At 33.5% G+C, this 18932-nt stretch overlaps 1 protein-coding gene across 9 annotated transcripts in view; it reads right to left on the reverse strand.

Annotated features, from left to right (window-relative positions):
- ADGRL2 (adhesion G protein-coupled receptor L2) overlaps nucleotides 1-18932 on the reverse strand; it is a 273375-nt gene that overhangs the window by 40802 nt on the left and 213641 nt on the right. For all 9 annotated transcript variants that reach the window (XM_055084505.1, XM_055084500.1, XM_007106416.4 and 6 more), the window contains 3 exons: nucleotides 13605-13714; nucleotides 6770-7570; nucleotides 234-524 (listed from right to left, as the gene is read on the reverse strand). In XM_055084505.1, the coding sequence (XP_054940480.1) occupies nucleotides 234-524; nucleotides 6770-7570; nucleotides 13605-13714 (1202 nt within the window). The remainder of the gene's footprint in view (nucleotides 1-233; nucleotides 525-6769; nucleotides 7571-13604; nucleotides 13715-18932) is intronic.

Raw genomic sequence — 18932 nt, forward strand, 5'->3', positions numbered from 1 at the left:
GCTTGACCTAGGTCTTTAAGAGGGAGAGGTAATTCAGTGCCTGACCTTAAATGACTTTTACAGTTTAAAAACCTTTAAGTTGTCTACATGTGCTATATTACCAAAGTAACAAAAATAACAATGAAGTTAGCTATTGTAAATATCTCTTTCCTCAAATAAAATCACTTCTGTGTAATTCAGAACCTACTTAAAATAAGTTTTAAAATGTATATATAGTATTTGACAGGAAATACCTCTCGTTCCCTTGGGACATGGTCGTTCAACCATCATTCCCCTTTGTGTCTGAGGCCACCTTATCCCCCTTGCGTCTAATGCTTCACAGAATCTCTCTGGCAGGGGAAAAATATTTGTTACAGGAGGAATTTTGGTTGTAGAAACTGCTGGAGGTGGTTTTGTCCCTTTGCTTCCTTCCTGAGATCCAGCTACAGTCGTGCTCATGGGGCCTTTCTGTGAAGTGCTTGTGGTTGATACTGTGGTTTTGAACATCTCAGCTGAAGAAGTTACTGTCACAGCTGTGGTAGGCACTACGGAAAAAAGATGAGTGTGTTAATCTCAAACACACACTTGCACTCATACGAGAACGTGTACCCCCCCCCACACACACACACACAAAATCCCTACACATCCAACTACCCCAACACCAACACAATGAGAAATTAATGAGAATATCCGTAGGGTGGGAGGAAGAAAAAATCTCTTCATTTATTCCAATTTATTCATACTGTTGGCTAAGCGATGGCAGTTTAGGATTTACCACAGATTTTGCTCTATGACTCTAATTGTGCTAGGCTTACTTCTCAATGAAATATTTGATAATAAATTTTATGTACAATTTCATCATATATCATGTAGCAGGAAATGAAGGACAGTTTCATATAGAAAATTTCAATGTACATATCAAATACATTATGTCATATCAAATACATAATTTAGAAAAATCAGTTTCTTATATAAATTCATACTCTGAAACAATAAAATTCAAAGTATCAACAAAAGTCTAACCATTACATATAATTAGGACAATAGAAAATTTCAAGTCACCCACTCTGCATCTTGCAGGAAAACAAATACTGTAACATCTTTCCACCCAGCAGCCATTCTTGCTTGAGAGATTTTTGAGCATGCCTGATTAGATCCAAACAGAAGATAAGCTGGGCATGCTTGTGCTGTTTCAGTTAGGAAACATCTGAGGCTTCGACATTTTTACTTTTGAAAACACAGGTATGAAAAAGAAACTAGTTCTGGTCAGAGGTTACAATGCAATCTCATATCACGATAACGGGTTCGATCAAATAATGCCTAATTTGAAAACAACTCTACATATCCTACTGACCCTTAACAGAGAGTATAAAAGGATTTAAAAATATAAAAGTGGATTTAAGAGTAGGAATTTTAAAAGAAAAAATTTTAAGGTTATTTTAGACTTCCAACATTACTTTTAAACTGTTAAATCCACTAGGTTAAAATAATAATGGAGCTTAGTGTTTCCTTCATTAATTAACAATTAGTTAAAAAAAACAACAAAAATTCTGTCAGTAAAACTTTAATGGCACCATTTAAAATCTATTAGGTGATCACACTATAGTTTTATCAACATTTAGATTACTGGCTCTAAGACCTTATAAATATGATGCCTTAAATTTAAATTGAGTAGAGCAAACTAAAAACTATTTTTTAAAATAATCTTATAAAACATTAGCTTACTTTATGGCTTTGCTATACATAAGAAACAAACTAGAACATTAAAACTTCTTGGAAAACAAGTTCATATTATCACTGATAATATTAAGCTCTGGTCCATAAATAGCTTACATAATTCTGACTCTATGACAGAGTATGCTAAGTTTATCAGAAAAAGTAGTGTGCACTTGTTTCTAGTTCTTTAGTAGTGAGCAGCTTCTTGTTATCAATAAGTGCAAGACACACTTTTTACACCCTTTTTTCATTCTATCACAAGAGAAACTTCTTAAGCAATGTTTTATTTCCAGGGCATCAGTTACTGACCATATGAGAGAAGCCTGTGTACATTAGCCAAACATCATGCCTAGCCAGCTGCTACAGAAACCTATTCAAACCTGTTTATCTTTTTCTGTAAAGGGCTTCCCTGACATCCTGTTAAACCTCGTAATTTTCTTTTGATTACAATGCAGCCAGGCTTTCAGTGCTTTCTCAATTAACATTTGTCAAAAGCATCACAATCTTTTGCAGAAGTGTCAAGTGAATGCTGCTGAATGAATAAAAGCGGGGTGGGGGTGGGGGGGGCGGGGGGCGGGATTCGGAGCAAAGAGAAATGGGCAGAGCAAAATGGTTTAGTGCTACACCTTCTGATGTATCCCTTGACACTGTGCTAATTAGTACATATTTAATCACTGAAATATGTATTAACAATACTACAATTAGTGATCTGTTTGCTGAGCATCAGTAAAGATTCATAATGAGTGAAGGTAGGCAATAAAATGACTTATTAAATGCACAAAATTTAATGCAACATTCTATACCCTATTTGCATGTGTCATTGATAATAAATTTTCATACCTTTTTCCCTTTTGTTCATCAAAAGAAGTTTAAAGGGAAGCAACACATTCTTCAAAGGTAAATCAATAAAATATTGGGGTATCATGAAAATAAACATGAACGTCAACTTTAAGTGGCAAAATGAAACCCTTTAGGAGGACAACTATAAGATTTTGCAAGGCCAAAGTTTAACAACTTCAAGGAAAGCATTTTTTTCTAATGTTGAAGCTAGAAATGAAGAGGTATTTCTAAAAATTAATATTTCTTTCCTTAGGTGAAGACAGGTCGCAGCAGGGCACCCCATGATGATAAAAGCTTACACTTATTCAGCATTTATGTACCAGATGCTATGCTAATCACCATTCATGGATCATCAGATCATCTTATTTAATCCTTACCACAACCCCATGAAGTAGGCACTATGATTATCTTCCTTTTACAAAAGAGAAGACTGAGCCATGGAGGAGGTTAAGCAATTTGTTCAGGTTCACTTGTCCATACTCTTAAATGTTATGATCTTACTTTTCTAGGTAAAAGATTTTCAGAGACTCTGGGAAAGTATGGCACCCTACAAAGCAATTTGCCCTTATTTTGGAGCATTTAACTGACACTGTGTTCTGCGTAAATCTTTAAAAGAAGAAAAAATGTGGGAACATAAGATACTGAAGCAATAAAAAATTTCATAAGGAACCATATGTGGCAAAAGGCTCAAAACTCAAGAATATCCTATAAATGGTAACAGAAAACATGGCAACTCACAATAGACTTATATCATAAATCTAAACCCTACTTTACAGAGCCTGTCCCAGAGTTATCAGGTGCCATATCAAACACACAGATTAAATGACTTAACATTCTATACCTACCATTTATTATTTGAGTACAGAGATGTAGAAACGGTGCCAATAATGCTAATAAACATATTTAATAGGGACCCATGAAAATTTCAACAAACACATACAGAATGGTTCAATTTACTTTGACGGTATTTACTAAGAACTTGCTAATTATCACCAGCTTTTTCCTGTGTGAAAAGATTTTAAGGACAACATGGGTGGTTATTTCCCTCTTCCAAGTCCCCAAACTCACCCATTATTCACTGAATGAACTCCAGTTAGAGTGAGCCTGTAGGCTGGTAAGGCAAAACTGCAGATTTATTAAAGTTACCCTTATTCGATGTCTAAAAACACTGATCATCTTTTTTTTTTTTTTTTTTTTTTTTTTGCGGTACGCGGGCCTCTCTCTGTTGTGGCCTCTCCCGTTGCGGAGCACAGGCTCCGGACGCGCAGGCCCAGCGGCCATGGCTCACGGGCCCAGCCGCTCCGCGGCATGTGGGATCCTCCCGGACCGAGGCACGAACCCGCGTTCCCTGCATCGGCAGGCGGACTCCCAACCACTGAGCCAGGGAAGCCCTGATCATCTTTTAATTAGCATCCATTATCAGTGGGAAGATGTTTTAAGGATCTATGCTAAACACTTCCTAAGTAATAGACCTAACTGGCTCTCTTGATAAAAAATTTCCCTCATGTTGTTTAAGTGTCATACTTCATTATTACTCTAAGACAGATATTCAGAAACTGTCAAAACTCAAGTCACAATATTTTTCGATAATGTTTGGGATATCAAATCTGAAGACAGATTAAGTAAATATATAAATCAATTCAGATTAAGACATAGAAAAGAGTTAATATATGACTGAAATGGGATTTTTCTAAGCCCATTTTATAGAGAAAGAAAGTAAAAGAGGAAAACAGACCTAGTTCAAGGAAATGGAGCAATTTACTATGCAGAGATCACAAAAAGCTAAAAATTTAAAGAAAAAAAGAAAGATGTATTTGAAAACATTATCAAGGCCAAGCAATAATATACTTGTGCTGTTAGGAATGAAAGGCTTGGATTTATAAATGGGGAAAAGTATTGAAGCTAATACAGTGTGAAACAGTCCACAATGAAAAATTATCCGTTTTACAGCACACTGTACACTTCAGCTATATACATGGTAGCAAAGCCAGTACATAAGACTTGCTGACAGTGGCTTACTGGTTTGACCTAAATGTATGAGCCACAATAGTTCTGCAATGCCCCATCTACATGCAGTTAGATAACAGCACATATCTTAGATGAGCGAGGCAGGAGTCTCTCTAAAAGCATTTGAAGATAAATTATAAAGAGCACGTGAATAAGAGAATACAATTCAAACATCAGCAAGAAATTTAGGTCAGATAACACTTTTTACCACTAAGGGTTTAATAAGGGGTCAATACGAATTTTCAGTTTCTGAGAATATATAAGAATGGTTAACTATTTTGGATAACACAACACAGCTGTAGGAATGCAGTTACCACATATGGATAAGTTTCTCATTTTCGAAGCTGGTAACTGCTTTTTCCAAAAAGCATCCAAATTATCAAAGGTTCTTTCATCTGAAATGGATCAAGTTATTTACTAGAACATAAGCCACATGTGGAAAATGACATTATTACTCATCTTGTATTTTATGAAGTACTCTGTGACAAGCAGGGAGGCAATGATTCCTTGTTGAGCTGCATCTGTACTCAACTTTAGGTGCTGCCTGATTATGAATTTACACTTTTAAAATTTATTTTCTTTTTTTTTTTCTAATGGAGGGAAAGAGATTTACTGCTACCCAAGATAAATTTAACAGCTGTGAGGGTAATAAAGGGTACAAAAAACATTAACACATGTATCTCCACAGTGTCAAATTTTGTCGTTTACTGACCTTTTGCCTTTTACAAACCTATAGCATAAAGGAGAAGGATAGTACTAGCGTTTAGAAAAACAACTGAGATATAGGACCCATCCCAAATTGCTGGCCTCAAGAGAAAAACGATAGGTCTGAATTTAAAAATAAAGAATACTAAGACTATCAACAAAGATTTTTATGTCCTAACAGATTTCATTGTTGAAAGTTTAACAATGGGACATCGCTACAATTTTAACCCAACAAATTCCAGACATACATGAATTAGAGAAAAGGGGGGCTTATACTAAGTCATGTGTCATTATTGCCCTTACGTTAAGAAGAAAAATCACATATTTTTGTACTCTATAACTCAAATTAGAAATTCAATTACAAAAGGCTTCTGCTTTTGAGGTCCTAACCCTATGACAATATTTAGAACTTAGTAACACTATACCCTAAACTATGTGTGGGTATATGTAATTGTGTTTAAATGTGTGAATGTATACTGCTTTAACAGAAGAAAAAGATATTAATTTATGTTCCACCTTGTTGAAGAGATTGATTTAGTCACTCCAAGGAACATTCTGGCTCCTACAATTTTGAAGTAACTCAATAATGTGAAAATCCTAATTAACTCAGAAAATTGAAATAATTCAGATCTTTAAAACACAAATATTATTGCTCAAATAGAAAAGACATAATAAGTGCAAGCTCTATAATAATATATTAAGAGGTCATTCTTTTATCATGAGTATGAGGTAATCTTGTTTTAATGAAATATTCAAAACTTCATTTACCCTCAAAAATTATTCACTGCAGAACTGAATTAACTTGCTAAACTAAAATATATTTCCAAAGATTTATAAAGTAATGATCCTCCATAAAGATACCTAAAGAGAACACAAATCAAAAAATGCTAGCGGATTTGTCTTCATAAATCAACACTTGGGATCATTTAATGCTTAGTCCATGTGTAACAGTTAAAGTCACAGAAATACTGACCTAAAACAGTCACAAATTTATTGGGAAATAAAAATGTGTTATTTTACACAATGATCTAGTAAGATGTTGGATGACTCCTTCTCCTACCCAGAGAGCAGAGGCCAAAACTTCAGAATACTTATGCCTGGCATTGTACATCAAGCCTAGAAATTCTCCTGGGACTTCCTAACAAAAATTTCCTTTAACCACTGGCGCCAAGAAGTTAAAAGGTCTGCACACAGATTATAATCAATTCAGAAGTCAGACAGAAAAAACACACAAAGCTAACAGGTTTGTAGTTGGCATTACATTTTTAGCAATGAAAATCTAAACTGACCAAGGATGCTACAATTTTTTGAAACCAACATTTAAACGAAGAAATTCAGAAAAAGAAAATGGACCAATATAAGGCTAAAATGTACACAGTATGTGACAATTTGAAATGCCACGATATTATCATTTGCCCTTGAACTATGAAAAGGGAAAGAAAATAAAGAGGAAAAAAATTAAGAAGTCTTAAAAATAAACTGTTCATAAAAGATATAAGCATTAGCAAGCAAACATTCTTACCTTGGGCAGGATCAGGTGGACCAAACTCCAGAGAATATCGTAAAATGAAGTTATTGTTCCACACGTAGAGTTGGTTATCTCTTGGATTGTAATCCACTGCAGCAATATACTGATACTGGTTGGGGAAGGGAACATCTACATATTCTCCTCGGTTTAATCGGGTATTGTAAATATAATCAATTGCATTCTTGCCTGTTTCACTCTCATTGTCTTGATAAACTGACCTGACCACATAAAGGACTCCACAGATCATAAAAGCATTTGATGCAGCTCGCTTGTCATACACGGTCTCCCACGTTGCTTCAAATCGAAGAGTGTATGGATTCAGTTGGCTAATAACTATCATTCCATTGTTCTGTTCAGTGGCATAAATGACCCATAAGCCATTTTCATCAACTGCTAGATCAATATCAGTTTTTCCTCCCCATCTATATGGTGAGGTATCATGATAGTTAGCATAGTTAATTATGGCCTCTCCACTCTTAATTCTAGTCCTCAAGTCAAATTTCACAATATTCCTTGTTCTTTCTTTGTTAAAAAAGACAGCACCATCATATACCACAAATCCAGTACCATCTACTCGATTTGGAAGTTTGTATGTTGTTGTTTGGCGACTGTTTTGGAAATCTTCTAAAGAAGCATATTCTATTAAAGTATCAGTACGATATGGAGTCCAGGGCATGAAATAAATTTTATCTGCAGCCTGAAGAGGGTCCTTGCACCAAGCACCTGCCTTTTGTTCAGCTTCATATATACATGGCGAATCCACGATTGCTTTCAAGGTCCCAGGGCACACAAAAACTAACAGTCACAGAGAAAAAACAAGAATTAAGCAAAGTTAAAAGACTATACAGGCAAACGCACAAGTTTTAATGATCATAGATCAAAAGAGAAAAATTCACTCTATTAGCATTCAATTTTACCAGAAATTATACTTAATACAAGCACTACCTTTCTTTCCTCAAGTTACCATAATTGATGTACCAGCATACAAAGCGGCTGGGGTTTATTTTCACAAATACAAACCTAAGTTTAAGATCATTCATGATTGAGCTAACAATTTACATTTTTGCTATATGTTTTTATCTTATAATTCGGTAATTTATGCTTTAAAACTCTGAGCTTTGTACATAAGGGTGAACAAAGTACTTTTAGACCAAACTTTGTACCCTCCCTTCCTTAGCCCACTTATAAGACCCCAAAAGCAGAACACCAAAATTAAGCAAATAAAACAAACCCAATGTGAAGGCTTATTTAGAATGTCTATGGGACTTAGACTGAAAACATAAGTGCTTCAATTGAAGGAACATAAATATTCGGAAAGTGCAATTAGAAGCAGAGAAAAGTAAATACGAGGAAAGGAGTGATGAAACGACCAGGAGACCCTGTAACCATGGCATGCTATGGAGAGGGTTCTGGAAGCCAGGCAAGATGACACTTTAATAATAAAATATCCAAGGGTATCAGAAAAAGAGATAAAGAGTGAAAAGAAACAGAGAAAGGACAGCTCCCCCTTGCCGACTTCAGAAATTTCACCCCGTCACCAGATTTAGCGGTCATATAATTTCACTGTAAACAGTCGACTTCTTTATGAGGTGCATTTATGAGATCCTGCTGATTATATGAGTGTTGTAGGGGAAGGGAAGGGAGAAGGTAACATCCATAAGGCACATAACAGGGAGCTGGGGTTCAAACTGTATACATTATTTACCTTTTTGCTCCACTTCTATTTTAAGCATCGGAAGAAAAAAAAAGTGCGAGGAAAAAAGAAAAAAGATTAAAATAAATTGACAGTCTAAGACTGAATTCGTAATAGATGCTAAATATAGGAAGAATAAGAGCTGCACTACTTTGGATAAAGAGAAACACAACAGGAAAACCTAGCAGGAGAAAAGATACTAAAGTTACATAAAAGAACACGGATCAATCATTTTAGTAGATTAAGGAGGCAATACAAATATGTTGGCATGTTGCTTCACTTAGTGTACCTGAATAAATAATGAAACTCTTCACTAATGCATGGTGTACATACTCTTGCCTTTCCCAAGTCACTCAGCATTCTTATCAAGTTTTACTTTAAATAGGTAGGCTATAGACACAAATGCATGCATAGGTGTATCATCCCCATTTATCTTATCATGCGAACTCATTATTAAGCTGACTAAAATTAGGCAAGCATAACAACAGGGAAATATATTTATAAACATGGCAACTCAATTTTGAAGCTCAGGTCAAAGCTAATGAATACTGATATTGTTACATTTTTCAAAGATACTTATGTAAGAAGAAATATAAAATTATGCATCTCAGTATGTTTCAATTTTTTTCTATTAAATTTTGTTTCTAGAAAAATCTATCTTAGCTATAAAAAATCTGCCTCCTTTTCAGGAATATATAAGCCTCCCCCTTTACCTCAATAGTTATCTTGAAGGGTAGGCTAAGGTAGTATTTTTCTTCCCCACTAATAATTAGTAAATTTACTTATTTACATTTATATATACTTTATATTATAAAATTCTTATTAAATTCTCTACATCACATATCTCAAGCTTGTAATACAAAGTCTATTAAAAAAAGTAAGCAAAATACATACAAGGAAAAAGCAAGCACAGTAGGCAAGGAGAAAAAAGGAAGAAAGAATTATGGTTAGCTTATTATGACATTGTCTACTATCATCAATTTACACAAAAGCAAGCTAGCATGCAACAACAATCATACCAAGCATTCAAAGCAAATACCTTGATTCCACAGACCCCATAAAAGGTAAATGCTTTCATAAAACAAACCTGATTAGTAGAGTTATAGGAGAAAAAAATCCTCCCTCCAAGAAGTTTAAAGAAATGGATTATGCAGTTAGGAAGTATGCTATATAAGATTCTTGCTGGTAAATAGTATTCTAATAATTACAAACCATAAAATACTATTTCAGATTTTGTATGTAGGTTTTGAAGTATGTTGCCTGAATTTCATAAAGTGACCACATTAATGTCTGTGATTCTCCCTCTTCCCTTATTAAAATGCATTAGGGTGTGCTAATACTGAATCTCCAAACTGACTACTCAAAGATACTGTAGTTGCACATTTCATTAAGATGGCTTAGCTTGATTAATTTTTTAAAATTATGATAATTCATCAAGATTAAATACTGACCTCCTGAAATACCTTAGGGAGAAACATATCACACAAATATTTTTGCCATAGGAAACCTTCTACATTAAGACACCACCTCCCCCTTCCAACTTGGTCTATTTAACCACTTTCAGGAAACATACTTGCTCTATTAATGCGTAAACCTGACTACATCCAGTAAAAAGGAAATTCAGTGTTACTGACGTGGAACAATTCTTTTTTATAAACCACTGGTCCTAAAATTACTGCTCAGCGAAGAGCAATATTATACCTGCTTAGAATCAATAAAGGAAGGGCATGGTGGGAAAATGAGGCTAAAATAAATCATTTGTGTTGAGTCTGCTCAGACTATCTTTATATACAGCTATATTCTTTATTTTTAGGAAAGGATGATTATATTAAAATACATCAATTAAATGCAAAGATGGGACTAATACATTTTAAAATATGTTATGCATTTAAAACAGAACTTAAAACAAGTTCAATAGAGGATGTAGAAAATATATTTTGTTTTCCGTTAATTGAAAATGGCTGGGTTTCATTATTTGATACATTAAAATGACAGGGCAGTTACTGAGCAGAATATTAAATAGGGATGATTTCATTTATGATTTAACTATTATATTTATATTAAAGAAAATAAAATGGATATATATTGTATATAATTTATAATTCTAATGAAAACTGAGAAGTAACATTCAAATGTAAAAGTAAAAAAAATTAAACTTTTGATGATTGATGAAGTGCATAAAATATGGATATTCAAAACAAAAGACCTTACATTATGATTTTTATGACAACCCAAAGGATATGTATCTGTCAAATCAGCCAAAATTCTCTCAACCGAGAAAAATATAAAAATACAATAAAATTAATGAAATTAGCATTCTTCATCACCAATATATATTGCAACTTGTCTTAAGAGACTGTATGAATTAATTCATAACAATACATTTACTATGCTATAGAACAAACATAAATACATGACCCACTAACATCAGTAGAGGACATGGTTATGCAAGACAAGAAATCGACCCAAACAAACTAAAGTCTACATACTCTGTACCTGCAGTGACACACTATTTCATTTTGAATAATCTTATATTTATTCATTAATAATGATTCAATCAATAGTAAAAGTTTTTTTCTCATAAAGTAAAACATAGCTAAATTTATGGTATAACTTTAATCACTTAATGATAATTTGAGATAAGAGGGTACAAAAATCAAAACCAAATCGCACCTGTAGGATACGGAAACTCTGATCTGATTACTCTCCTTTATCCTACAAGATCCTTATGACTTCTTTTAAACACACATTCATTCAATTACTAATCAAATATATGTGCCTGTCTATAAACATACAAAGTTAAAAAACAACAGCATTTATAATGGTCTCTGTTGAGTAAATTTATTATAAAATTTTCAGAGATCACGGAAAATTTCTAAATTTTTTTTTAAATAAGTGGAAACAGTTTGGGATGGATATGCTCCTGAAGAATTTGCTCTGGATAGAAAATGGCATAAAGCCAGGTGGTAACAGACACATAATAAATGTTATCTGACAGTGACAGTTTTTATCAACTAAGTGTAAAAGGAGTATGCAAACATTACAAAGTACCAAAATACTATTAAAACAAGGGAAAAGTGAAAGCTAGACGCTTAAAATAAAAACAAGTATAAGAGATGGTTATAATGGACAGAAGCAAAAAGAAAACAAAAGGAGAGGATAATGGGGAAAAGAGATTGAGAAGATACACAGTCCTAAATAAGATCAGAACAATCTAAAAAGATCCTTTGCATTAATTTTAACATTAGTGAAAATCATGCAATTTATAGTGTGTCACTACTGTACAGTATATAGGAATTATAATTACTTCTACTCTTTAGCAAGGAGTAGTTTAAAAAAGCCATAGACTTATTTCTGTCTCGTGCAAACATCTAGAAAGGTAACAGCAAATTAATTACTGGGGTTTTTTTTTAAGGACAAAAACTAAAAAGAACAAATACTTCTCTGAGTATAGCTATTTGCAAGTTTATTACACAGTGTACATTACTTCTGGAGAACTGAAAAAGTAAATTTTGAAAGTTAGATGTTCCAGAAGATATCCACATTTTCCTTTCTTAAACAGCGCAAGAAATAACTTAAAAGTCTGAAAATAATATTTTCTTAACACTGTTCTTGATCTATAGACTAGATTACAGGAACTGGCTCCAGAAAGACAAAATTCTTGGCAGCTCTGACTGATTCCACTGTTTGGGAATGGATGCTGTATTCCTTTTCTAATTTGAGGACAGAAACCATACTAAATTCAACTGCAAGTGACTATGGAACAAAACTTTGGTTAGCTCAAAAGAATACAATGTTCCTCCAGTGGCACAGGAGAATGATTATGTAAGCCACCAACACTACACACAGGAGAAACGATATAAAGATCAGTGCACTCAGTAGGCTTCCAATCCTACAAATGGTATAGAAAATACTGAAAACATAAAAAGCCTCCATTTCACAGTAACACAACACAGAGCAGGGATGAAAAGATAATCTGTGTTTGGCCTTTAACTGATACCCCACAAAAAGCCAATTTATCAAAACTGCGGGCAAAGAAGAGAGAGACGGTGCCTTCACAGGATGTGTAAGTATGTATTACAACCATACTGGGCATAGTATATCTATCTAAAATCAGCCCTTTGGTTTCAGAAATATTGATAGTTTGGACATATGAATCTATCAGAACTAGTGACCTGGTTTTTGAGCTTCTGGAAAAAGCAATTTCATTATTAGTTTGAGTCCATCTTTTTTTAAGGAGGGAAGTCCTCTAAAGCAAATCATAAAATTGCTGCTAAAGAATTTTTAATTCAAATGCCTGTGAATTAAGGTGGCATGACACGTTTATCCAATTTAAGAAGTAAAGAAGTCAAGAACAAAACCAAACAAATTACCTGATGAAAATTAAGTAATATACTCAATCTTTTTAATTGTCTAAAATGTTTTTTTCCTGTTGAAAATACAGCATACAATTCATAAGTATGAATTCTGAGATTAGGAGGAAAACTACACAGAATTACAGTATTAGCTGAAGCCTACTTATGAAGTTTCCAACTGAATTTTAAATATTCCTCTAAAGGATAATACTAAAAATGGATTGCAAATTAAAAATATGTGCAAGGCTTTGTTACGTTTGTTTTATTTAGCATTAAGATTTAGTCACTGAATCTGGTAAAGGAGTACTCTCTTAAGGACAAGGGACAAAAAGGAAAGCACTTGCCTCAGTTACTGCAATGGTAGCTTTCACTAGGCATTAAAGTTACCACAACAGCAGGTAGCCATTCAAGTAGCTCACGATTAAAACCGAAGTCAATTCCTCCTTTAGAAAACTGTGAGCCAAACCAATTTGTCAGCAACTGGTATTGGGCAAAAGTACAGATTTCTATCTGCCCTATTGAATAGCTAATTCAAGTTTGTTTTCTGGAAAAACACTAGCCTTAAAAGCCAAACACTTAAGAACACAGACAGACACTTGGCCAGCATCACACTATGGCTTCCTTCCACATTTCATGAAACTAATTGGAGGCCCAAGTCTGTTAGTGCTCTGCATGCATAATAGTTTTGTAGACCATAAACATATGCTTCTTTCACATGTGTCCTCTCTCAGCATCAACAAGGAATGCTGTAGAAAGTGAAAAATACAAGCTTCATACTTACTGTAAGGGACACATTCATATTGGACCTCAAGATATTTGTATGTTCCAGGACATGGATCAGGAAATACATCTGACCCAGTAACTACTATACACTGTGTTCGATTGTTGCACCTGGAAAACAAAACAAATCAAACTTGTGTAACAATAATGTATTTGTTTATTTTTACTAAAGAAATATAATAGAGAACTGATCCATATTTTCTTCAAGCAACTAGTACCATAAATTTAAAACTTCAACTGATATTAGGTTGCTGTAAAGAGTTACAAAAGTCCTATTTTCTTTATGTTGTAATATTTCTGTATCATGGGTCACACTGAATTTTAACTGGAAATAAAAAGAAAATCACTAACAGTTCTCTATTCTTTTAGTATACATTTTAATTGGAATTTTTGACATGTTCAACATGTACTGAAAAATAAGAAACTTACCTGGATACTCACCATATTTAAGAATTAAAATTGACTTTAAAATGGTACTGAACAAGAATGGAACTGAACAAAACAGAGTCATAAACTGAATAACTTGAAAGTAAATTTTGACAACATACTGAAACAAAGGAAGAGCCAGGTTTTAAGCTTATCCTCTAATTCCCGTTTTGTGTTAAGCATTCTATTACAGGTACTTATACACTCTTGAATACCAGATACCAAGCTAATTGATCACACCTTCCGTGCTATGGCCTGCATAAATGACAGAATGAATTTAAAGCATTTAGCATAGTGCGTGGTACATAATACTGAGTGTCTAAGCATTGTGTTACACTTACTATTTTCATAGAGCAATATGCCTATACTATCAACATGATACGACTATGAATTAGGTTTTTCTAAATTAGTACTCCCTGAAATACAACACTAAAAAGAATGTCACTAACATTATGCCTAGAATGTCCTATTTATTCCTATTGGAAGTATTTTCTTATTTTTATGTTGTCATTAATTCATTGTCATTGAGATTATTAGAATTAAGTTAGAATTCCAGGCAAGATCATATTTATTTGAGTTCTATGAATTTGTCCAAATGATCCTGTTATAAGCTACATAAAGGCAAGAACCATTTCCTTTATATTTAACTTGATTACAACCCAATAGAATGTAATATTTTCAGGGTTATTATTGTATTTTCTGCTAGTAGATAAACTAGGAAGATAAAGCAAGCAGAGCAAGAGCATTTTAACAAAATTTACTTGATAATTTGAATACCAGACATTCTATAGTACATTAAATAACTAGACTATAGCATGGCAAATAAAGAATGAAAAAGTAGCCCAGTTTTTAGCACAACTAATTCACGGAGGGTGGAAGGAGAACTGTGTTAGAGAGGGGTAGGTATGTAAGTCATGCACCTTAGAGCCACTTCACCTCAAACCAGGTTGATTCTTCCCTGTTGAGCAGCAAGACCTGAAAACTTCTATAGGATCAAACAGGTAAATTTTATAGGTGAAGGTATAATAAATGAACTTCAAATGGACATTTTAAATATTAAATAAATTATAACAAATTGTACAAATATTAAACTAATGATAACTTTTATCATAATCTGTAATACCTTATGCCATATTTTTTAAACATACCATATAAAATAATTTTCAAAAGCATGGATAATGTAGACAATACAGTGTCACATTCTTATGCAACATCATGTTTTACTCCCCTTATTCCATATTTCTCTTAAATGGGTTCAATCATTTATAAAAATTTGCCAATGGTTCTCCATTTAGTGTAAATGAATTATTTTAACATGAAGAGTGGAACAAATTTTATATCCTAAAATTATCCACAGCAAATGGATTTAAGATTTCTCAACAGACCAACATCTATTGTTTGAACTAATGTTTCATTTTCTTCTTAAATTTTACAATAATAAGAGTTCATGCTTCTTTTTAAAGTTTCTTGATCTCAGGAATTCTCAACTACTAACCTGGTCCCCATCAAAAATTAAAAACTTTAAATTCCTTGCTTGTACTTATTTATTCATACCTACAAAGATCGTCCCTTTATCTCACCCTCACACTTCAGAAACAAAGAAATCTAAACTCCTATGAGTTAGATATCCCTTTAATACACTCCTTCTATATATATTTTATAGCCACTAATGAAGCTCTGCCATGTTGTAAATGGTTTTAATATTTATTCAAAATATATTCATGGTAGAAATTCCATAAAAAAACAATTCCACTAATAAGTAAACTTTTCATATACTTCATCACCCTTCCCTTCCCATTGGAGCCTCCCTCCCCACCAAACCTGGAACAGGTGAGAGAGAAAGGGGACTGTACTCAAGGTTGAAATAGACCAAGAGCACGAAGGACTTTGGACCCAGGTGAAGAAGGAAGTTGCTCAAAGGATTTGGAAATTTATATCATTTTTTCAAAACTAAAGAACATACTGACGATTTTCCAGGTTTCTTCCCACTGTAAGATCAGATAAATAAATATGACTTTAAAATGGGATTTGAAATATCTTTTTTTTTTTGAAATATCTTTTAGTCAATGTCACAGTATGTTGGCAGGAAGTATACAAGGGATAAGTGGTCCTGTTTTCATTATATTTTGTTTAAAAGAAGACAAACACCATAAAATGAAAAGTAACTGCTCATATTTACTCTTTTTCTGAACAACTCTGCATTAGTCAACTGACCACAATTAAAAGTTCAAATTAATGTCAAAAGCAATTATAATAATTTATATCAACCATGTAATTTTTTAAATTTCTTTCAATAATCACATTGTACAATGCATTCACTGTAAGACAGCAAAAAGTATTAATTTTAGGTCTGTGTGCTTAAGTAAAATTGAAGGTAAAGAAACTTAATGGAGTTCCTGCAAATACAATTATACAGATTTCTAGAATTCATGGCCTCTCAAGATGTCAAAAAGGTTCATTTTATATATCAGAAGTGCAAGAAATTAATCTTGAGGAAAAAAAGGAATTTGGGTGCTAAAATAGTAAAGGGTCAGCAAGAAGAGGAACACAAAGGTATAAGAACATCAGATTTGCATACTAGTATCTTGATTCATGGATAAGAAAACCTAAAATTTTAGAGGACCAAATAATGGAAATTATTAAAAATACAGACTATGTAAATTCCTTTATGCAAGTAGCCTTAAGTTTCCAAATACAGAAAGTGTGAGGAAACTAGGGAAAAGGAAATACCCAATGTGAGCTGTTAGTACTAAGAAAAATCTGAAAATTCCTTAACCAATAAACTGTTGGTTAAGGCTATAAAACTGTAAACTGCTATCATTCAAGATGATAGGGAAAGACAAAGCAATTAGCCACAGAAGCAAAGTAAATTCCCACCAACTGCTCAGCTTCAAGTTTTCACTCTAATGAAAATAAAAAGTCACAACTAAGCCAAGAAAGGAAAGGCATTCTGTTGTTTGCATTCTCAGCCCTAAGCGCAGTTCCCCTCATGAGTTTCTCTCCCTTCCTCCAGAAAAAAAGATTTATCAGTTAAGGTATGGTTACATTAACAATTAAAGTATCAGTATATTTTAGTAATACCATGTGGATTCATGATGTTAAAAATTTATACTTTTCCTAAATGTGAAACATAAAAATTCAGTATAAATGAGAATAAGGCAGAAAAGGATAAATAGGGTTTTTTAAATAGGTGGACCTTTAATTATGACTTGAAGGCAATGCAATTACTGTTCATTATAAAGAAACACTTCAACTTTTAAGTAATTGATTTTATTTTATTTGGTGTTTGTAAGGCTGCACAGGTGAGTGAGGACAGTTAAAGCACTGGTTCTCAAAATGTGGTCCTCAGGCCAGCAGCCCCAGCATCAACTGGGAACTTGTTAGAAATTCATTCTCAGGTCCCACCCAAGACCAACAGCCTCAGAAACTCTGGAGGCTAGTACCCAGCAATCTGTGTTTTAACTAGCTCTGCTGATGATTCTGATTTATGAGGACCACTGGGTTAGAGACAGGTTTAGGTACTTTAGTAAAGAATAAATTATATATGCGAACACATGCTTTTACTCTATAAAGCTTAATAAAATACAAGTGAAATAGAAAAGCATTTAGTGATGACTATGATTTATGCAGCAAGTACATAACACAGCTTACAATGTTAACATATCTTCTCTTGCTAATTTTAATCATAAGAATCAAGGGTTTTAGTTGCTCTAATGTTGAGCCAGCAGGCTAGTTATTTATAAATTCCTAACCTAAATAAGTACAATTTCTAAGTACATGTATACATCACATGTAAGCCCATTTTCAACAACAGAAGGAAAGTATAATCTTTTCTTAGCTAATGAAAATATCTAACACTAAACAAATCTGGAAATAAAATTTTGGCAATCTGTAAATATATACTGTGTTCCCTAGAAGGAAGGTATCATTGAAAATAACAAACCAAAACAAGATCCACTATAATCACTGCAAATTTTTCTATAGTCAACCTTTGACTTATTTATTCAAATACATTTTAATAAAGTGGCTCAACTATAGGAAAACATTATACTATACAATTGTTTTTAGAAAGAACTCAAGGGGCATAAAGGCAGCCCTTGCAAAAATTTACTTCTAAGCAATTTCTGGGATATAATGTATGATTTAATACCACCTACTAAGTTAATGTAAAACTACATATGCACTCAGTCTCATATCTAAGCATATGACCATTTTTAATATTCTAACCACATTTCCAAAAATTTCCAAGTTGGCATGTATAGATAAAAGGCTAAACATTTTAAATCGTTGGTTTAAAAGCACTATTAAAAAAATCACCTATATGTTATTCCTATACATTACTTTAGGTTGCAACTTTCTATCATATTAAATATTTCTTCCTCTAATTTTCTAATCTAAAATATATATAGAATACAACACTCATTCTGAGAATCCCATAGGTAACTAAAATAAATCCAGTAATAAATGCTTGGTAACATTAAGATGAAATACCAGAATAAAAGTATTGTATCTGATGTTAATATTCATAAAACTTACATTTTAATCATAAAACCCAACAACCATAACACAGAAAATCCTAAATCCTGTTTTATAGGCCATAGAGCTGCTTTAAATGGAGTAAAAAAAAATCTGAATTTAAAAAATTATTTAAAAACTCATTCCTGTAAGTCTTTCTATTTTAAATGGGACAAAAAAATTCTATTCAAAAATAAAGCTAGGGGGCTTCCCTGGTGGCACAAGTGGTTGAGAGTCCGCCTGCCGATGCAGGGAATACGGGTTCGTGCCCCGGTCCGGGAAGGTCCCACATACCGTGGAGCGGCTGGGCCCGTGAGCCATGGCCGCTGAGCCTGCGCGTCCGGAGCCTGTGCTCCGCAACGGGAGAGGCCACAACAGGGAGAGGCCC

This window comes from Physeter macrocephalus, chromosome 4 (genome assembly GCF_002837175.3).
Source record: "Physeter macrocephalus isolate SW-GA chromosome 4, ASM283717v5, whole genome shotgun sequence".
Lineage (NCBI taxonomy): Eukaryota > Metazoa > Chordata > Mammalia > Artiodactyla > Physeteridae > Physeter > Physeter macrocephalus.